General features: G+C 45.6%; 9 protein-coding genes across 9 annotated transcripts; 4 read left to right on the top strand and 5 right to left on the bottom strand. All coding sequences in view use genetic code 12, as the record gives it.

Moving 5' to 3' along the window:
• Positions 1-677: 677 nt before the first annotated feature.
• On the top strand, positions 678-4,655 carry ZDS1 (Zds1p; the record flags this gene model as incomplete). The annotated part of the gene is made up of 1 exon (XM_002619469.2): positions 678-4,655. The coding sequence occupies one exon, from the start codon at positions 678-680 to the stop codon at positions 4,653-4,655; it is 3,978 nt and encodes a 1,325-aa protein (XP_002619515.2).
• A 699-nt stretch (positions 4,656-5,354) lies between these two features.
• Positions 5,355-6,491, top strand: SCS7 (fatty acid alpha-hydroxylase; the record flags this gene model as incomplete). The annotated part of the gene is made up of 1 exon (XM_002619468.2): positions 5,355-6,491. The coding sequence occupies one exon, from the start codon at positions 5,355-5,357 to the stop codon at positions 6,489-6,491; it is 1,137 nt and encodes a 378-aa protein (XP_002619514.2).
• A 75-nt stretch (positions 6,492-6,566) lies between these two features.
• FOB63_000628 (uncharacterized protein) lies at positions 6,567-7,691 on the bottom strand (the record flags this gene model as incomplete). Its single annotated transcript, XM_002619467.2, has 1 exon — positions 6,567-7,691. One exon carries the CDS (start codon positions 7,689-7,691, stop codon positions 6,567-6,569), a length of 1,125 nt encoding a protein of 374 aa, XP_002619513.2.
• A 217-nt stretch (positions 7,692-7,908) lies between these two features.
• On the top strand, positions 7,909-8,568 carry URA5 (orotate phosphoribosyltransferase; the record flags this gene model as incomplete). Its single annotated transcript, XM_002619466.2, has 1 exon — positions 7,909-8,568. One exon carries the CDS (start codon positions 7,909-7,911, stop codon positions 8,566-8,568), a length of 660 nt encoding a protein of 219 aa, XP_002619512.2.
• A 170-nt stretch (positions 8,569-8,738) lies between these two features.
• SEC65 (RNA-binding signal recognition particle subunit) lies at positions 8,739-9,527 on the bottom strand (the record flags this gene model as incomplete). Its single annotated transcript, XM_002619465.2, has 1 exon — positions 8,739-9,527. The coding sequence occupies one exon, from the start codon at positions 9,525-9,527 to the stop codon at positions 8,739-8,741; it is 789 nt and encodes a 262-aa protein (XP_002619511.2).
• A 665-nt stretch (positions 9,528-10,192) lies between these two features.
• On the bottom strand, positions 10,193-10,993 carry FOB63_000625 (uncharacterized protein; the record flags this gene model as incomplete). Its single annotated transcript, XM_002619464.2, has 1 exon — positions 10,193-10,993. The coding sequence occupies one exon, from the start codon at positions 10,991-10,993 to the stop codon at positions 10,193-10,195; it is 801 nt and encodes a 266-aa protein (XP_002619510.2).
• A 1,505-nt stretch (positions 10,994-12,498) lies between these two features.
• FOB63_000624 (uncharacterized protein) lies at positions 12,499-13,899 on the top strand (the record flags this gene model as incomplete). Its single annotated transcript, XM_002619463.2, has 1 exon — positions 12,499-13,899. The coding sequence occupies one exon, from the start codon at positions 12,499-12,501 to the stop codon at positions 13,897-13,899; it is 1,401 nt and encodes a 466-aa protein (XP_002619509.2).
• A 123-nt stretch (positions 13,900-14,022) lies between these two features.
• Positions 14,023-16,281, bottom strand: CDC4 (SCF ubiquitin ligase complex subunit; the record flags this gene model as incomplete). Its single annotated transcript, XM_002619462.2, has 1 exon — positions 14,023-16,281. One exon carries the CDS (start codon positions 16,279-16,281, stop codon positions 14,023-14,025), a length of 2,259 nt encoding a protein of 752 aa, XP_002619508.2.
• A 1,390-nt stretch (positions 16,282-17,671) lies between these two features.
• Positions 17,672-20,938, bottom strand: CDC60 (leucine--tRNA ligase; the record flags this gene model as incomplete). The annotated part of the gene is made up of 1 exon (XM_002619461.2): positions 17,672-20,938. One exon carries the CDS (start codon positions 20,936-20,938, stop codon positions 17,672-17,674), a length of 3,267 nt encoding a protein of 1,088 aa, XP_002619507.2.
• Positions 20,939-21,040: the final 102 nt, after the last annotated feature.

Here is a 21,040-nt window from a genome sequence, read left to right as displayed (position 1 = left end):
AAGAGGAATTTTGACGAAAACAAATACAAGAGCCACAGTAGACAAGAAAGAAAAAAAAAGTGTCCAATGGACCACCCTCAACGTGAAGTGTTCCAATGGCAAGAACAAAATCCTCAACTGAGCGAGCAAAGGGGATCATTGTTTTTCCGTCAATCTACTGTGCCCAATGTCTGAAATTAGCGCGCTAACTTGTCTAACATGAGCCAAAGCTACCCCTAAGTGCCAAACAAAGCAAAAAAGCCTGGAAAAAGAAACGTAAAAAGGCCCACCCGTAGCACCAGCCTCGAACCAAAAGACGCTCAAAACCGTTCGTCTCACCTGCCAAAGTCACGCTGTCCAGCACATAATCCTCAACACTAACAGTCGCTGGGCCCTGTGCAGTACGCTAACCTTTTCGCTGTACTTCAGATCTCTATCTTTGTTCTCCACCGCAAAAGGACACGCTTAAACAGCGGCATCACCACAACAAGTCTTTGACAAGCAGAAAAGTCAGATAGCGGCACGTGAGCACATCCCATTCTCCACTCCAAAACCACACTCGCAGCCAAACAGTACGAAGAAGCATTCCCTCAAAACCATAGACCAAGAATACAAACGCAAATTCCCTCTCGAGTCAGGTGAATCCGTCAACAATCCCACCACAATCGCATAGATAACCCTTCGTCGCTCCTTATGTCATGTCAGGCCTGAACTCGCCGTCCCCGCATCGGCGAAAGTCGCCAGAGAGCTATGAGTCTGCGGCGAAAGAAATCGAGCTGGAAAAACAGGTTGTCGCTGCGCTCAAGCGGCTCTCTTTCGGCCACTTGTTGAACAATGACGCCGATGCTGTGTTTCCCGATCTGGAGTACCTGGATCGGTTTGGCCGAGCGCCCAGTCTCAAGAACTCAGACACCACAGACACGAGTGTCTTTACGGACAAAAGTGCAGACGCTGCCACCGACATGTCGTCCGACAAGGCCGCCGACACCTCATTTGACAATGCTAGAAGTCCAGAACCAACTTTCGTCACAAACACAAACACGAACGAGTTGCTTGACAAGGGCACAGAAACAGTGTCTCCAATGGACAATGCCCACTTGTCGCCCAATCTGTCATCGCCACACACAGACGGCCCAGAAACGCCGCCGTCGCCCGACGCACCCATCGATCTGTCAGACATCTGGGTCCCTGCCAACGCACACCCAGAAATCAACCCGCAAGTGTTTCAGAGCCATGTTCACAATACGCTTGGCCAATTGTTGGAGCGCAAGCTTTCGCGGTCCAAGTCAGGCCGACGCTCTTCGCTTTCACAAGAGCTGTCCGTGCCGTCTGACGCTCGGCCACGCGATCTGAAACGGCTTTCCAATCCGCTGCTCCAAGTTCTCTCGTCAGAATTAGAAGAGCTCCTGCGTCTCGCAGGAATGGATGCCAATGACGCCGTGACTTTAGCTCGCTCGCTCTCCACCTCTTCTTTGGGGTACACTGATGCCGAGAAACAGGCTTTTGGCGAGTTGGGATCGCCTCCAGGGCTGGCCGAGATTCTCGATTTGGGCGACGCCCATCGGCAGGGCGACTTTTCGTTGAAGCGCAGCCGCCGCCTTGACTACCGCAAGTCTCCAGCGCCGGGGTCACCGCTTCAAAATCGGAAAGCCTCGGCGGCACTGGGATCGCAACTTCAAAGCCGTAAAGCAGAGAACTTGGCAGAATTGCGTAACACGCTTGTTCCTTCGCAATCCACACAACGGTCCAGCTTGCAAAGCATCAATCCACGCAGCTCCCAGCTTCTATTTAGCTACAAGCCGCGGGATTCCGCGAGGGTGACAAGTCACGGCAGTGGGAAAACTATTTCTGCAAAGTCAAAATCCACAGAGTCTTTCCATGGTCAAAACCCCCAGAGTCCTATTCTGAACCATGCTGCTTCCCCGCAGTCTCACATAAATACCCCTACTCATGGACAATCCACGCAACACTCTTACAGGACCTTTTCGCATGGCGGAAGGTCTCCCTCTCACGAACTTCTCCAGTCTCACCATTCGCCTCGTCCTAACCTGTCGCATTCTGGTCACCACGCAAGAAACCACGCTCATTCTACACAGCCACAACAACAACAACAACTTCAGGTACAGCACCAACAAAAGCACATCCAGCAACAGAAGCACCAACATGCTGGCACAAACAACTCTCGTTCGTCTCGCCGCAATCTGCATCTTCCTTCACAGCATTCAGGACCTGGTTATCCTTATCCCTACCCTTCGGGCCATTCTCATCCTGGGCATCATGCACAGTCTGTCCAGCCCCGCTCTACTACAAACTCTGGTCCCATTGCGCAACCTGGACCCGTGTCACAACCTGGCCCCGTGCCACACCCCGGCTCTGCTCCACAAGCTGGCTCTGTCGCCCCATCTTCCCAGTCTGGCTTTGGTCCACACTCTCCTGGTTATTCTCCCAACACTATTTCTGCAGGTTCCTTTACTTCTAGCTATCCTTCGGCCTCCGGCTTTGCCAGTTCTTCTGGATACCCAACCCATTCAGGTCATCTGACAAACTCATATGGTTACCCCAACCAGGCAGTTCCTAGACAGACTCGTTCGTCTCGTCATAAAACACCGGCGCATACTCATGTCAAGGACAAACGTGATAAGACACGCGAGCTCAACCAAAACTTAGATTTGTTGCGGAATGAAATCAACGAGTTCAAAGAAAGCTTGTCCAAAGCAGAGCCTGAGCCTGTACCCTTGAAGACAGAAGAACCAAGAGAAGTGTCCGAGCCCCAAGCCGATTTCAGCTTTGATCTTTCCTCCCACGATGTCAGCTATGAAGATTCTCTAGGTATAGAAAGAGACATTCTTCATGAACTTGATGTGGAGCGCTCAGGGCCACAATTTGACATGAAACTGACTACTCTGTTTCATACTGCGTCCGAAGATTTTTCTAATCACAATGCAGACGAGAAACTGCTACCAAAGTTCGAAAACCAGGATGCAATGAAATTTGCAAGTCTGAAAGAATCAAAGTCGCAAAGCCCGGATGTTGGAACCGAAGTGAAACAGAAAAACGATCCTCCGAGAAGGAAGTACTCGAAAACTAGTCCCGCGGAACAGCTTTCCAGAGACAGACGTGCGCAAGAACCAATACCGAATATATCTCAGTATCCCCAGAATGAGACCAAACCTTTGGCGGTGTCTGAAGAGAAAGCGCAGCAAAGACAGGAGATCGACAAAGAGTTGTCTGATCGAACTGCTACACAACAGAATGCTGTTGTCCAGGAGAGCTTCGAGAAGACCGCATCTACTAAACCAAAGGGGAAAACATCTACTGAACAATCATCTCAGAAGCCAATTCCTTCTTTTGAACCAACGTCTGAGTTGGAGGCTCTGAGCATCAATACAGATAACACAAAGGCTAACATACGCGCTAAGGAATATTCTCCATCCACAGAAATGCTCTCCAGAGAGCTGACTGCTTCCAATACTAAGCCATCTTTGCAATCCTTGAAAGAAGTTGGTGCACCCGTCGCAGAAAAGAAGCAAGAAGAAAGTAAAATCCGGAAGAAGAAGAGTTTCGGTTCACTCACCAAGCATGATAGCTCTGAAAAGCACGAAAAGAAGAAGAAAGGTTGGTTATGGTCTAAAGAGCGCTCAGTCAGTACGTCTAGTGCACAAAGTCCTGAAGTAGCATTAAAACTTCCTTCAAGAGCCATTTCTTCACCTGAAATCTCCTTGTCAAAGAAGGGTAAAAACGACCATGGGAAAGAGAATGTTATTTCTAAACTTTTCAAGAAGAAACGCAGCAATTCTTTCTCTTCGGAAAAGGTTCATCAAAGTGCCCCTCTCCGTGAAATAAAGGAATCTGGACCTTTGACAGATAAAGATACGACACCCACGGGAGCATCACTTCCTAGAAAAGTGTCAGATAAAAGCAAAAAGAACAATGATGCCAAATTATCTTCGGAATCAAAAACTGCACTGGTTATAGAGGAAAAAGAACAAAATGGTTCAAGAAACATTGCAGATAAGTCAGGCGACGTGAAAAGTACGGATGAAAAGGTCAAGGCATTATTCCGAAGCACTTTCAAAAAGAAGCAGCACCAGGACGCTAAAGATGAACTGGTGCACACAGAGGAAACCGTAGAAGACAAAAGCCCAAAAACAGAAGATTTGGGGACGAAGGCCAATGTTAAAGAAGAGGAAGAGGATGACGAGGAATTCAAGCCACAGACTACTCAAGAAGTGCAGGAGAAACTAAAGAAAGTCATTAGAAGAACATCGAGACCTAACCAGCCTATCCAATTTACAGACTCAGCATTTGGGTTCCCTCTTCCTCCGCCATCGCAATCAACGTTGGTAATGATCGACCACAGATTTCCCGTGCATGTGGAACGAGCCATCTATCGGTTGTCACACCTCAAGCTTGCTAACCCCAAACGGTCTTTGAGAGAGCAGGTGCTTCTTTCTAATTTCATGTATGCCTACTTGAATTTGGTGGATCACACATTGCATTTGGAGCAGCAAATGTCGCTGGAGGAACAGGCACTAGATCAACCTGAGGCAGACATGGGAAAGCTGACCGCAGAAGATCCTGACACGGAGTTTGAAATGGACGACGATCTTGATGAGGGCGCCTTTGATACCATAAAGCTTGATTTGGATGTGCAAGAAAACCACATCAGCGTATAAGTTGTTGGCGACCGCGATCACGAAGCCAGATGTCCAATTTCTGCTTTTCACTCTCACTACATTAGAGCAGAATCAAAATAGTTCGTATAACAGGAGTTTACTAAGACTCGAATGATGCCGTACGGAACAGTCACCCAAGTCTGCAGTTCGGCCAACGATGCATGAGCAGTTCGACATGTCGATAACGAACGACACGAACCTAGTATCTTACTACAATGGATGCTGCCATCACAATAGGCTGCGGCCAGAAATAAAAAGTAAACACTAAAAGCGTATACAAAATGCATACCATCAGCCAACCAGCCCAAGCAGAAATGCGCATGTCAGCATATAATGCCAAACAGAAAAACGGTCGCGTTTCTCGTCTAAGCCTCGCATTATCTTTGGACATAAAGTCACAGGCCATAACAGGGGACAGTCCACCACAGTTTCCAAACACACTAAAAACAATAAAGATTAGATGTAGATACTGCCAAGAACCAGTAAAAATTGCCTAAACTCACAGGGGAATCTCCCCAGTTTCCCCTAATGGAATATCGCCTCATGGGCCCGGAAAACACACACGTGACCAAAATGTGCCATGCGGATAATGGCGCGCGATGTCTGCCGTGTTTTTGTTGGAAGTGGTGCCAGAGTATATTTTGCCCTAGAGTCTCCTTTTTTCCTGGCTACGGATTTTTTTTCTGATTTCGAGCCACCATGTCCAAAACGTTGCCTCTTTTGTCCCAGGCGGATCTCGCCAAACACAACACGGCGCAAGACTGCTGGGTCACGTTGTACAACAGAAAAGTGTACAATGTCACGAAATTTCTCGATGAGCATCCGGGCGGAGATGATTTGATTTTGGAGTACGCCGGCAAGGACATCACAGAGATCATGGGCGACGCAGAGACCCACGAACACTCCGAAAGCGCGTACGAGATGCTTGAAGACGACATGTTGGTCGGATACTTGGCCACTCCGGAAGAGGAAAGAGATCTTTTGAACAACAGAAACAAGACTCCGGTGGAGGTCAAGCTCACCAAAGAGGCAGAGGAACAAGTGGACTTGTACGAGTTCCATGACGAGTTGCCTGCATTGGAAAAGTTGTCGATCCAAACAGACTTTTCCGACGACAACAAGAAGCACAAGTTCTTGGACTTGAACAAGCCGTTGCTTCCCCAAATGCTCACGAGTACCTTCGACAAGGACTTCTACTTGGACCAGGTGCATCGCCCGCGCCACTACGGCAAGGGCTCTGCGCCGTTGTTTGGCAATTTCTTGGAGCCCGTTTCTTTGACTCCGTGGTGGGTCGTTCCTGTCGTGTGGCTTCCTGTGAACCTCTACATTTTTTCGATTGGGTTTTCTGGCCAAAGCAAAATCACCGCCTTGAGTTTCTGGGCGCTTGGCTTGTTTGTGTGGACGCTTATTGAGTATTGCATGCACAGGTTCTTGTTCCACTTGGACGGCTACTTGCCTAACCACCGGATCTTCTTCACCATCCACTTTCTTTTGCACGGCGTGCACCACTACTTGCCCATGGACAAATACAGATTGGTGATGCCTCCAACCTTGTTTGTCGTGTTGGCTTACCCCTTCTACAGATTGGTTTTCGCCGTTCTTCCTTACTACATCGCTTGCTCTGCGTTTGCCGGTGGAACTTTGGGCTACATCATGTACGATGTGACACACTACGTCTTGCACCACACAAGATTGCCCAAGTACTTCCATGACTTGAAGACGTACCATTTGGAGCATCACTACAAAAATTACGAGTTGGGCTTTGGTGTCACCAGTCGTTTCTGGGACGTTATCTTCAACACTGAAATCACTTCCACTTTCGAGAAGCGGAAGTGATTGCTTCTTTAGTCAGGTTTTTTCATATCGTTTAATGTGCACATTCATGTCTTCTCTATGTAATCCTATGCCGTCTCATGTCTTCCCCATATAATCCCATTTATCTAACGTAGACGCATCGATAGCGTGTGCACGTTCGCTGGCCCATAAATCCAGTCCTGCCTTGAATTCCCCTATACGTTCGTCTTGATTCCATGAAAGATGCAGTGCGTTTTCTGCATCAGTACATAGCTTGTTGAAGATACTTTCCTTGTGCTCTTCTTGTTTCGCCATATTGGCTAATGCTTGCGTTGGAGGTGTAATTGTACGACGTTTTTTCCCATCACTTTTCTCTTGCTCATTCAATGCTTCCAAATGGTGATTGACGTCGAAGGGAACAGTATTGTTCTCTTCAGTAGGGATGTCATAGTGGTCTAAGGAATACTCGTAGTTGAACTTAATGTCTCGGAAGATACGTTTTGCTTTCGAGTATGCTTTTCGCTGTGTCTCTATATTGATAGCTTCTCCATGTTCCCTCATTAAAACACTCGCTAGTAGCACATCTTGCCAATTTCTTTGTGCTCCCGAATATTGGAGTCGCGAGATCTTTTCTAAGACTCCGTGTAGTCGATTGGCCAATTTCAGGGCCATTTGTCGTGTGAGTTCGTTGTCGTCATCTAGAGAAAGCTCCACTCCATCTTTCAATTGCAGTTGCACCTTTCTATGTATTTTCTGCTGAATCAAGGCATGCAATTCGTTGAAAAGAAGTGTCTTTGGCTTTGTTTTTCTCGACGATCTGCTCTCGACAGAAACCCGGTTCTTAGAAAACAATTGCACTTCCTTCTTGAGCGAAATCGGTTGAACATCGTGAACTGGTAACATTGCCTCTTCGGTTTCATCTTCAAAGAGTCCGGCCTCTACCAGATCCTCATACTCATTTTGGCCCATCAAATCAGGCAATTCGGTTTCGGCCACGGGCCACGATGCCCATTTTGCTCCTGGAAAACCTGGGTTCACTCTGTGAGAAAGAAACGTCAGATAAAGATGCACCGCTAAATCATGCCGGAAATTATCTTCTAATGTGTTAATGATCTGGTCAAAGTCTTTCTTTTCGTGACTTGACATGAAGATGGAGTTGGGATGGTGATGATTTGTATGGGCGTATGCAGGTGATGATAAACATGGTGTATTGAACTGGTCGAAGAACAACTTCTCTTTCATAAATGGTGGAAGGAGACCTCTTTTTTGGCTGACTGTCTCTGTTTCAGGCGTCTGCATCTCTAAACTCTGCTGTTTCATCCATCCCTGGTGGTGGAGGGTGGGGATCACGTGCGCATCTCTTATAGTAGTAAGAAAAAAAATCCTCCGCTTTTCTTGATCTCTTTCCTTCTTAACTGAAGCAAGTCAGACGATTTGGTTTAGATAACAAGGACAGACCATGCAAGCCTCGCAGAAAGTATTTTTGGACCACGCTTTGGAATGTCAGGCCTTGAAGTTCGGCAGCTTCACTTTGAAGTCCGGACGTCAATCGCCATATTTTTTCAACATGGGCTTGTTCAACACAGGAAAACTGTTGGCCACTTTGGCTGCTGCTTACGCTCAAGCGATCATCGAATCTGGAATCAAGTTTGATATTCTTTTCGGTCCAGCTTACAAAGGCATTCCTTTGGCTGCTGTCACCGTGGCCAAGTTGGCTGAGTTGGATCCAGAGAACTACGGCGACCTTGGCTACTCATTCAACAGAAAGGAGAAGAAAGACCACGGCGAAGGCGGCTCCATTGTGGGCTGTGCTTTGGAAGGAAAGAAGATTTTGATTATAGACGATGTTATGACCGCAGGAACAGCCATCAACGAAGCCTTTGAAATTATTTCCGCTGAAAAGGGTACTGTGGTGGGCTGTGTCATTGCCTTGGACAGACAGGAAACTACTGCAGACTCCAACAAGTCTGCAACTCAAGCAGTCAGTGCCAGATACGGCATTCCTGTGTTCTCGATTGTTTCGCTTACAGATATCGTCAATCACTTGAAGGAGAAATTGACGCCAGAAAACTTGGCGGCCATCAACGAGTACAGAACAAAGTACTCCCCTCTGCTGTAATTTATGCCATGAGTGCAAGTCATTCTGTACATTAAGTATATAAGGTCACGGGAAGTCAGACAGCACCCAAACTTTGTCTAATGAGGAAATTTAACAGACAGCGTAGACTATTCATCAGTTTTTACATATACTTTTTTACAGTGGTCTTGTGCCTCGTATATTAATGTACATTACCCACGAATCTTCATAATCTTCTTCTGCTGTTTAGGTGCCTTGGGAAGCTTGGGGGCTTCTGGTGTTTCTGGAAGAGGGTCGTAAATCAGCTTTGTCATAGGATGTTTCAACGTCAAGTTCGAGTGGATTGGCACAATGGTGTTCATTCTCTTGTTCTTGAGCTGAGGCAACTCTTCTGGCTCATACGTTTCAAACTCTGGAGGGTATGGAATGCCGCTCAGCCGTCCCACACTGGCCAAAGTTGTAGGGTGCTCTTTCAAGTACTTGGAGATTTCAAGCAACAACGCCCGCTTATTTGGAAACCTGCTGTTGCCTGCAACTCCATTTTCTTTCACCAATACACGAACACGGCCTGGGTTGCCGTAATCTTGCGGATGCGACTTATCCAATTCAAGAAGAACCGGAATTCTGAGCTGGCGGCACGCGTCGGAAATCGTTTTGGCCAAAGGGTTACGCACAGCATCCTGGGTGCTGACTCTTCTTCCTTCTTTGTGAGATCTGTTCACATCAAAGTAGCATGGATAGATGACCTGGAAGCGGCGGATTTCTTCTCTTTCCTGGGCGCTGAACTTGCTTGGGTCGACAATGTCGGACCTTTTCGGCTGGGGCGCTGGCTTTGGGAAGTTATCGAACACTGACGGTTCTGAATCTTGCGACCGAGTAATGACTGGTTTTTGGATGGGCGCAATGGGCGTTTTCAAGTTCGGGTCGAACTGCGCAATGTCCATGTCCATGTTATCGATATCGTCATCGTCGACCTCTTCGAGTACGGGTTTTTTGGGCATTATGAAGAGAAGTAGTAGTTGAGCTTTTTCGTCGTTGTCGGCGATATGCAGGTGTTAGGTGGTGAAGATCTACTGTGATGTACGGAAACTGCTGGCCACAACTATGCGGGAAAAAAAGCTTGAAAGACAAGAGGCATAAAACTGTTGGAATAATCCAGGCCAGCAAAGACAGGAAAGGTCAGAGTTTGACGTTGTATGAGACTTAGTTGAAGACTGCGAAATCTCCATCTTACTTCTAGTTACGGTACTTTAAAATGCATCAGATTACACTGGAACATCATTGTGCGTAACTTGAATCAGCTGGAGATGTTGATTCAATTCTGAGGTAATGTAAATGTCTCTCAACAGCTAGGAGAAGAAATAAGATCAAAATTAGTGAATACTGTTTAACGTTGAATGCTCATAGTAGTACCAGATCTTCATAGCCAGCTTGCAAATTGCTGAGAAAACTTACATGCAATTTTCGCATTGGTAAACGCTTTGATCAATTATTGTAATTTGAATTCTATAGTACATACTAATTGTGCATTTGGTTCTGACAAGAAATGATTCCTAGTCCGCCGATAGAACTCTCTTCGCCTACTTTTAGGAATATCTTGAACTGCCCTATATCTTTATCAAAGTTTATTATGTTTTACATACTCATACACCATTAACATGAAAATCTAATCCATGCGGCCGAAAAGACGACGGAACTTGCTCTTCTTCGCCGGAGGTTTCGTTTTCCTTCCAACATTGTCGTTGTCAAGACGCTTGTTGATCGCTCCGCACACAACTTTGATAAGATATTTGCCGTCAAAGTTTTTCCCGTCAGCCTTGTCTGCAATCCACGGGACGGTATCAACCAAGTCTCGCGAAAGGCCCATGTGCTGTAAGTCGTCATCCAACATTCGAAGACATTTTTCCGCCTGCGGATCGGCACCGATCTGGACAAATTGGATTCCAATTTGGTTTGGCAAAGCGTTCCGTTTATCGAGTTCCTTGTCGATCCACTTGATGGTACTCGTGACGTCATCTGAGAACTGACCATCGGTAATAGCGACAATATTCAAAGGCTTGGAGCTGGGGGTGTAGTCATTGAAGTAAGTACTGATCACCTGAAGCAACTTGCGGCCCATATTTGTTCCGCCCCGCGGAGAATTGCTATTGAACGCTTCTTCAATTTGTCTTGGGGTTGCATGGAGCAACGGTTCAGCGCGATTGAGGAACCAGAGGTCTTGTCCGTCCTCGTCCCATTCTTCACAAATGCTTGAAAACGTCATCAATGCGTCTCTAGCATGGGGCCACGGAACAATGCCCGAACGTTTTTCTGTCCACGACATGGACGTGCTATCGTCCACAATGTACACAATGTCGTACCCACGAAGACACCACAATTGGTCGTCGGACAACATTGACGCCTCTGTAGGATGGGAGACCACTTGGGCCTTTGGTCCTGTTGAATAAGGTGGGGGAGCTTCTGTCATGGGAATAAAGTCACAAGTAGAGAGGTTCAGGTAGGATATAGAAAATTCACTCAAGCGCTAAAAAATTCAATAAAGATGAAAAGTGTAGACGCTTGTATGTTCTTCGCAATATATACCTTAGATAAATAAGATGGTGCGGCTATATGTTGGGGTACTTTGTGAGGCGGAGTATTGCGATCCATGATGGACTGCACACACTGTATTCTCCTAGTGCCGACAGCCGATGTGGTTTTTACCCGGGATAAGATCGGTTGAAGCAAATTATTGCAATGACCGTCTTCATTGCCTGATTGCATTGTTTCAGTGTTGCGGATTGATTGGAGAGTTATAGTGATGATATTATGGAATGGGTGCAAATTCGCGACGACTGCATTCGACTGGACGTAGCCAACAAGAGAAGATAAGTAGCCGAAAATGCTACTCAGCTAAATATCAGTCTGTGGTAGCAACAAACCAATTTTAGGAGGCTGAGTTTGAAACGAAAACCATGAAGCTGAATTGGTAAGTGGACGATTGAAACCGGTGGACTATAGCTGTAACACAATAGAAGTCTATAAATTGCGGTAACCATTGATGGAGCTCATGATGAAGAAAAAATGCGCCAGACAGTCTACCGGAAATTTTAAATTATCATCCAGCTCCAGTGATTGCGTCTAGATAGTAATCTCATGATAGAGCAAGTTAGCAGTCCTATATTTCAGGGACATTCAGCTCAGACGATGGAGGTCTTTGGCTTCTCGTTTAATATTAGTGGGTTGTGTCCGTAATCATATAAGCTCAAATGCAATCTTTGGTAGAAGGAATTCAGTAATTCACGTCTTCGGACCAGAATCTTGAACTAGATTTGGATATTGGAGGTCAAACGGTTTGAAATTTATAATACATAGCTTCGAACGTTCGCCTGGTTTATCCTCCCGTGCCCGATAAACTTCCAATAATTACTACAGTCAGCATTAAGTAACTACTCTTTGAGTGTATTAAAGTTGAATCTTTAAATCGGGGAATCCCAAGATATAGTTAAAGAAAAGAAATTGTATGCTTAAGCCGTTGAATGGATTCTTTCTGCATGTGGTTGGTCCTTCCAATGCTTGTCATTTTATGCATTGAAATTTAAGTTGTGGTTGACGCATTTTGAAAAAGATCGCATATTTGCGCAAAATGTACAAATCTTAGTATGCCTATCTCTACGACCCTTTCAAACCAATATTCAGGCCAAAACCATACCGCTAGTTTCCTCAATCATTAAACATTCAATGATTATTCAGCTCAAAGCTTTCAATACACATTGTCTGCTTCGTAGGTGGTAATGTTGGCAAATATACATTTGCAATTTCTACACTACAGTCCACTTTCGTAATATCTGTGTTTGAGAAGAACTGTGTCTGAAGATGAACGTAATTCTTTACCTATATCCTCCTTCAATTCTGAAGACAGAACTCTTTCGATGCTTGATCTAGTGGCTATTTTGATACCAAGTCACGTGACCACATACATATATTGACATAATGTGTCATCACTTCAACACCATGGATTTTTCTGATGTTACGGCCGGCACTCCGAAAGTGCTAGGCCGTTGTCTTACCTTATTCTCTGAAAGTCGGGAAAAACCTCCAAACACGAATGTTTCCTTTTCTGCGCCCGTCACACCAGCAAAATTCGACTCCAACCCAGATATCCAATTTTTCCGTCTGGTCAAGGCAAAACACCACTACAACTATCACAAATCTAAAAGGCTGCTTCGAGAACTGAGCACTGGGCGTAGTCATGCAAAGCCAAATGTCTTTAATCCATACTCAAGGCAGCATCTTCTTGAACGGCTTCGAACATTCAATGCGTTGAACTGGCAAATTCCATATTCTCCAGCCTCCAACGATTTGACCGAACTTTTATGTGCTTCACATGGCTGGACCTGTGAGTCCATTTCCCGCAATAACAACACCAAGAACCATCTTCGGTGCTCTAGCTGCAACGCAGAACTCATATTGCGCTTCAACAACGAAGTGCCTCTGCCGATATATGCTCCGTTTCTATTTGACTCTGATGACGTACAACTTGCGAATGACAATTTGGTTCGAGAATATATAACGCAGGTTCAAAGCACAGGCCACATATCCACGTGTTCTTGGAACAAAATCCACACTCCGCTCAACAGTGTGTATTATCTTACACCATATGTTAGCTTCACAGATGAAACTTTGATCCGTGAGTATCTAGAGACGCTCTTTCATCTCACAAAAAATTGCCAGACTCTTGTTGACCACGTTTCGGAGGTGCAAAATATTCTTCCACCGATTCAAGCGGAAGATTTGAGCCACTTTGTCAATGCTTCCAACATTTGGCTATTGTCTCGCTACTATAAAGAAGACAAGGAAAATTCCGCTCAGGTTTTGGCCACATCGTGCCCTCCATGGATATATTGGCTTGCTGCAATGGGCTGGGATTTGAACACTCAGAAGTTTGCCCAAGAGAGTATTCTCCTACTCATATGCTCCAATTGCAATCAGAGGGTATTTCTCAAAAACACACAAGAATCTTTCACTGGCAATGTGTTGTCATCAAAGGTCTTGTCACCTTGCGAGTTTCCGCCACATCTTGAGAATGTTACTCCGAAAGATTTCGAAGGTGTAGAAGAGGATGATGAAGAAGAGACTAAAAACTTTGGCCACAAACTGTGGTGCTTGCATTCAAGTAATATGGGAACCATCCCATTTCATGTGTATTTTAAAGATATGCTAATCAGTCTGGATCGCTTGGTGGGACCAATTGGCGAGTATGAAACGGATAAAGATATGGCGATTGACCCCAACCCCGACTCTACTCCTGTGAGCAAAAGAAAAAACAGTTTTAATGTGAATGAGGGGCTCGAACGGTTCTCAAAGTTGAGAAAGACTTATTTTATAGAGTAAAGATGTACATTACTATATCATACAATGATGAGTTCTCTGTAACTTTTCTCTGGGTATCTCTCTTCATCCTGAAGAGTGAAGAAAAATCCTTCATTTGCGAAGAAGCAGCACCTCATATTAGCCTTATGACTTTAACATCAATGGGGTTTGACTACTGCCTGATTTATCATGCGGTAGAGAGTTAAGCGGAGTGCTAAAGTCAAGAATTTCAATGTACGTTTCTTCCGTGTCATTTTTCTTCTTTTGAAGAGCAGCGATGCATCTATCAGGATCGAAGCTAACTTGCCAGATACCGCCCGTGATGTCTGATAGGAGGTCACGAACAAACTTTCCTGTCCTTATATCCCAAAGTTTGAACATGCGCTCACTTCCACTGACAATTCGAAGGCTATCGTGTTGAAAGCATGTGATGGCACTATTGTGACCTTTTAATTTGCTGACTGTTTCACCGGTATTTGGATCCCATACCCTTAAAGTAGAGTCTGCAGCCGCCGATACTAGATAGTCATCGGAGAGTGCTAAAAGACCCACTAGCGAACTGTGGCCTTGCAATGAATACAAAAGCTTTCCCTTTTCAAAATCCCATACGTTGATCGACAGATCCATGGATCCCGAGTAGCACCGTTTGTTCTTGAAATTCAATGCTGTAGAGTAAATCTTATCGCTGTGTCCTTCAAGAATATGCTTGCAGCGACCACCATCCATTAAGTCCCACACGCGCACAGTCGTATCATAAGAGCCGGAGATTATAATGTTGCCATAACCGGTGACAGAACGCACAGACTGCGTATGACCCAATAACAACGCGACGAGGTATGGGTTTGATGGATCCTTCACATCGTAAATTTTGGTTTCCCGAATAACATCAGCCCCTTCACCTTCATTATCAAGGGGTAACTTCCATACGTGCAAATTGTGGTCACGCGAACCTGTCACCAAAAGCGGCTGTTCAGGATACATGATAGGCTGACCATTGTCGTTAACACCGATCTGCACTGGATGCAAAATATCTAGGCACCGTACAGTAGAAGTATGGCCACGGAAAACATGGGAGCACCGTCCAGTTCGAATGTTCCAGACACGAACATCGCGGTCTGTCGAGCCACTGACCAAAGTATTGGAGAAGTACTTGAGCGCCCACACGCCTCCATCGTGTCCTTTTAAAAGCCGTAAAAGCTCTCCTGTCTTAGTACTATGCACGTTTATCAGCTTGCCATCAAGGCCCGTGATGACTTTTTCCTCGTCGTGTTGGAGACATGTGACAATGTTAGCGCCATGGCCCGCCACGCTTATGCGAGATGGCTCGTATTTTGGATCCATCCACCGCTTGAAAATGATGGACCTCTTTTTGTAGAGAATTTGTGCGGGGTTTATCTCCGAGAGAAGAGGGCCTGGAGTGGCCCACTGTTCAATTAGTTTTTGTGGGTTTGCCAATTCGCGATGAATCTGGGCTTCATCAGTAACCAACTTATCGCGCTGAAGCATTTTGCACCATAAAGCGGTATTATTGACTAGCCGAAGCCACAGACGACAAACTTGCGCTACAGCCAAGACAGAAGGCGCATCCAAATGCGAGAGAATGTTCAACAGAATCTCCACCGGTAAGCTGGTCAACAAATCACGACGTAAACACTTTTCGATAATGCCACAAATGGACAGAAGAGACAGTCTGCTCACGAGCTTGAGCATTTCAAAAACCACGTGGTTGCGGTTCTGCTCCAGCACAAAATCGTTAAGACTGAGCACCAAGTCTATGAGCTCTCCCTGGGTTGACGGCACATTCAGAGTGAGATTTTCCAAAACCTCAAAAACTGAAGGTTTTTCTCCCGAGCTCTGCACGGGAGAAGCCAGTGGCAGCGGGAGGACAAGCTGCTGTGCGCTCTGGTCGTCTAAATCTGATACGGGAGTTGCTTCAAGCGAATCCAAAGCTTTGGGAGTACAAGGTTGAAGATGGTCTCCTTCGGCCGGAGTGGCAACCACGTTGGCCGAATTAGGCACCGAACAGTTGGAGTGGGCCAGCGATGGAGGAAAGCGAGCCAGAAGCAGCAGTAAGCATTGGCCCAGTGCAACCGATGTCAATCTTCGCTTGGGCGGATGCGTCAAGGCGTCGGAAGATTCCGAATCTGTCATCATCATGTCGTCACCGGACTCACAGTCTTTGAAAGTCATTTGCAGCTCCATGGACTCTTCAGCGCACGCGTTTGCATCAACACGGAAACGTTTTCGAGACTCTTTGGCGCCCGAGGCCACCAACGAGGGCAAAGAGAAGGGAGAAAAAGAGCCCAGCCACACGTCCAAGAGCCGCGCCTGAGGATCCACTAGTCTGGTGTCAAAAGTGGGCGCTGCTCCCGAAAGCGGATACTCGGAAGGAGATTTGGGCATGATGCCTGTTTTTGTGCAAGTTGGCGAAAAAAACGGGATTTAGCACGCGATAAAAAAAAGAGCGGGCACGGGCTCTAGAGCGATAAGAGAGAAAGCCGCGCGAAGAGAAAAGGGGCGACAAAAGAAAGTGGTGTTTTGGGCCGAAACAGGAGATGTAGATGTTTGGTTTCGGTAGGAACCTAGTGGTATAAGGAAGGGCGGGATGTACGGGTGCAATATGAGACTAGTCGGTATGGGGACAAGATGCATGAGAAACTTGAGTGCGCCGAAATGTAGCTGCGGCTCCGAATGGAGGAAAAAGGGAAGCAGACAAAAAAGTACACCATATGTTCATCCGTGTAAATATATAATCAAATTTTAGTATATGTGTGTTTCTTGTGTACGACTATTACTTTTATAGGTCGTACTTGTGGGTGACATAATGGATTACAAATGGACTTGGTCACTGCATAAACTTTCCGTCGTATGCACCTTATCTGAATACCTTAGTCTTGTAAAATTGTATGGTAGCAAAGTATCGCTTGGATGTTATTGGAAATCGAGAACACGTTGCTTAAATTCAACTTTTATAGTACAGAACCTCTATTTCGCATGGATAGATGTCAAAAATTACACCCAGAACGAGTAAGAGAATATACGAGAATATGCTGACTGTGCTGAATGTGGTGCAAACCTGCCGAACATTTACGATTGATTCACTTGCCTTGTTTATTTATTTATTTATTATTTATTTCTTAATACTAGTATGCACAAGATTAATCTGGAGAGTGAACTTTAGGTTTGCTTTAGTTAAAGATGCTAGTTCAAAACTTCAGTACGAAACGCTCTTCACCGAAACTTGAGCCATAAATCCGGAAACAACGATATTGAATTCCTGAATCTGAATACATAGTTGTGGGTTAGAAACGGGTTATAAGTGAGAACTCAGTGAGAATTTGCTTTATGAAAGAATATCGTTTAACGTACACTGCATTACCAAGATCTGCCATAGCTTAATAGAGAGAAGCATTAAAATCATACTTGTTCATGAAGTGACAATTCTAGGTTGAGCATCTTAGATAAAACAATTTATGGATCCAGTAAAAAGTTAGGATTCAAATTGCTAGACAATAGCGTCTCTTGCCTAGACATTTTCTTCTCTGTCGTCAAGCATTGATTAGAGAAAGCTAACGAATGATGTAATAACTGTAACTTATCTGTTACAAGTATTCCCACATCGTTTTACTGTGTTGGCAAACCAATAAAGATTCTGGTAACTTACACTCAAATTTATTTGTAAACGTAACTTAATAATGTAGGGCACGGGCATAATTACATTCATCGATATTCAGCCTACGGAGCACTACATCCTTAAGCATACTTTACAGGATATATCACTTATTATGTAGGTCTATTCAGTGTTCTTGATGATGATACCTGGCTCACCTGGAACAGCAGCCTCAACAACCTTTCCAGTGGCGGTGATTTCCACCTCCTCTCCGGTAAGAATATCGGTACCAATCTTGCTTCCGTGTGGGAACGAAATAAGTTTGATTTCGGCAATCTTAACTGTGGTAGTGGACTTGGTGAGGTTAGGAACAACCTGTTTGAGAAGTTCGCCCTCGTCGAAGGTCAATTTTCTGTTGAAAACGGTCTTGGGGCTCTCCTTTGCCAATCTTTGTTTCAAAAAGTTGATGAACGGCATGGCTCTCTTCATATCCTTACCCACCTTCTCTTTGATGACCTTGTTGTCGTTCAAAGTGTTGGCCTCAAACAATTGTCTCACAAGCTCAATGTACTCATCTTGCCATTCGGGGAAAGAAGATGCCACAAGCAAAGTGACCAGTGCAGGCTTGCTTGGGTCAACCTCAGCCTTACCCTTTTTGGATTTCAAGACAACAGCCTCAGCTTCACGAACAGCTCTAGCCAATTCCTTGACGTATTCAAGAGAGTCCAACAAACCTTGAGACACGGGCTTCGAGGCTCTAGGGAAAGCAGCGGTTTGCACGGAACCAGTCTGGCCGCAGATTTCTTTGTATAAGAACTCAGAAAAGTGTGGAGCAATAGGGGCCAACAACAATGCCTGGTTCAAGATGTACTTTTGAACCAAATCCTTGTGCATTGACTCGACAGAATCTCTGTAGTAGTCTCTTGCCGATTGGAAGTCGAACAAACCGTACTTAAGCGCACTCTTGTAGTTGGTGAGCTCGTACTGTTCGTAAGCCTGCTCAATCAAGAAGTTCATCTCGTTCTCGAAAGCTTGGTCAAAGAAGTTGTACTCTCCTGTTCTCAATTTGTCTTGAGACGAGGTGATTTCCTCACACCATTCTTTCAAGGTAGTCAAACGCAAGATGGCAGCGTTAGCGTTAGCTTCGTCGAAGTTGGCATCTTCAATAGTGTCACCCGCATCGGCCAAAGCCACTCTCGAAGCATCAGCACCAAACTTCTCCACACATTGCTCCAAAGTCAAAAAGTTACCAGTAGACTTCGACATCTTGGCATTGTTCAACATCAAGTGACCGTTAGCTCTGACACCTCTAGGCCACATTTTCTTTGGGAAAAGAGCCACATGCGTGTAAATAAAGAAGGTCAAGTGGTTAGGAACCAAGTCCTTACCGGAAACTCTCAGGTCCAATGGGTAGAAATATTCGAACTCTCTTCTCATAGCCTTCAATTGAGAGGAAGGAATGTCCGACTTGACGTCTTCACGGCGAGTGAAGATGTAGTCAAACACCTCGTCTGTCATTTGTTCGGGCTTGATGTCAAATTTGCCTGGGATCTTACCGTAGTAGTCCGAGTGCAAGAATCTAGCAATAGTGTAGTATGCCATGTACACAGTAGAGTCCGACAAGGACTCAATCAATTGAGACTCATCCCATGGACATTTGGTACCCAAACCATAAGTTCTAGTGAGCGCCCAGTTTTTCAACCACTCCAAGACACCTTCGAAGCCATTTCTGGTTTCCTTCGAGTATGTCTCCATGCTGGCAAGACATTCCAAAGCCTGAGACTTCCACGATTCTTCTCCGTAGTCAATGTACCACTGGTCTTCCAAGGAGACCACACAGTCATCACCAGAACGAGAAACAACAAGCGATTCAGGCTCATTGTAAACAAACGCTTGTCCCGCAGCAATCATGTCAGCCTTGACCTTAGGCTTGGCTTCCTCAACCTTTTCACCCTTGTACTTTCCAACCAACATCGTGGCATTGTAGAAACCTTCCTTGTAAGCAAGCTCCTTGGCCTTTGCCAATTGGACTTGGTCCTTAGGAGATTGGATTTTCAATTCATTCACCAAGTACTCGGCCGCCTTGTCACCATACTTTTCAGTACGCACAATAGGAATGATTTCTGTGTTGACCCAATCCTTTTCAATGTGGTAGTAGTCTGGCTTGTTGGCCAAGTCTCTGGTGGTGACAAAATCATCTGGCGAGTCAGATGGAACACAGGTGACAACACCAGTACCCTTGGAGGCCAAGATGGTCTCCATCGGAAGAACACGCAAGTTGCTCAACAAGGCCAAAGGTGGAAGGATCTTGGAACCGACAATGGCACCACCACCAATAGTCAAGGTAGCAGTGTGGTCACCTCTGGTTGGAGTCAATTTCTGGTAGCACATGTTCTTGAATGCTCTCTTAGTGGTGATGTAGTAGACACCTTCAGCGGCTTTGAAAACACCGTAAGTGATCTTGGGCGACACGAAACAGCAAGATTGACCGTACATGGTTTCTGGTCTCAAAGTGGCTGCAACCAAGTACACCTTGTTCTTGGAAAGATCAAAGTTGTTTTCAGCAAAAATCTTTTGCGCTTCAGGGGCAAATTCAGTCACCTCAATCTTGATGCCCACATATTCCTGTGGGTTGACACCTTCTCCACTCAGTCTGTCGTGGTCCAAACAAGCTTGGCCGTCCTTTTCCGAGTAAATAGTGTAACGCTCACCAAACTTGATTTTCCCACAGTCCTTCAATCTGTTGATTTGCCATCTGACGAAAGCGTCGTAGTAAGCGTTGGCAGGAGTCGTGACCATGGATCTTCTCCAGTCGACTCTTCCTCCAAAGGCAGAAACATCTCTCTTGACCAAAGGAGGGAAGTACTGGAGCCAGTGCTGTGGGTCGGCAAAAGCTGCCACCTCCTCTTTGGAAAGACCCAATTGCAACATGATTTCAAACTGGTACTTTCCTCTCCCTTGCTTGGCTACAGCCTTGGATTTCTTAGCGGCAAACTTGGTGGGGTCAACCTTCTTGACTTCCTCCTTGACTTGTTCCTCTTCTTCCTCATCCTCAGCAGGAACGCCAGAGAAGTCAGCGCCAAACTGTTCCACCTCTCTTTTGATCTTGTCAGCGGCAGATTTGATGGGCATACCGGTACAGTGGAAACCCAATGGGAACAAAGCTCTCTTGCCTCTCATTCTCTCGAAACCAGTGGCAAACTCGGCCTTGGACAAGGTGAAAGAGTGTCCCACGTGCAAGACACCGTTCATATATGGGTAGGCCATGGTGATATAGTGCTTTGGAAACGTCTCTCTCAACTGATCTGGATCGTCTTCGGGATCCTCTTCCAAAGTAGGAGCGTCCACTTCGAAAAACTTGTTTTCATCCCAGAACTTCTGATACTTCTTCTCGATCTCGACAAGAGTATCACGTCTGTCGGTTTTCTCCAACTTGATGGTAGCACTCATGTTTGGGTATGGAGAAAGAAAAAACTCTTTGAAAAATTTCGCATTTTTTGCACTACCGACTTTGGGTCTTGATAGTTGGTTTTGTAGTATGCAACGAAATGG

Source organism: Clavispora lusitaniae (assembly GCF_014636115.1).
Source record: "Clavispora lusitaniae strain FDAARGOS_655 chromosome Unknown tig00000003_pilon, whole genome shotgun sequence".
Classification (NCBI taxonomy): Eukaryota; Fungi; Ascomycota; class Pichiomycetes; order Serinales; family Metschnikowiaceae; genus Clavispora; species Clavispora lusitaniae.
The sequence above is the reverse complement of the archived record's forward strand: the minus strand, read 5'-3'. Positions and strand labels throughout refer to the sequence as shown.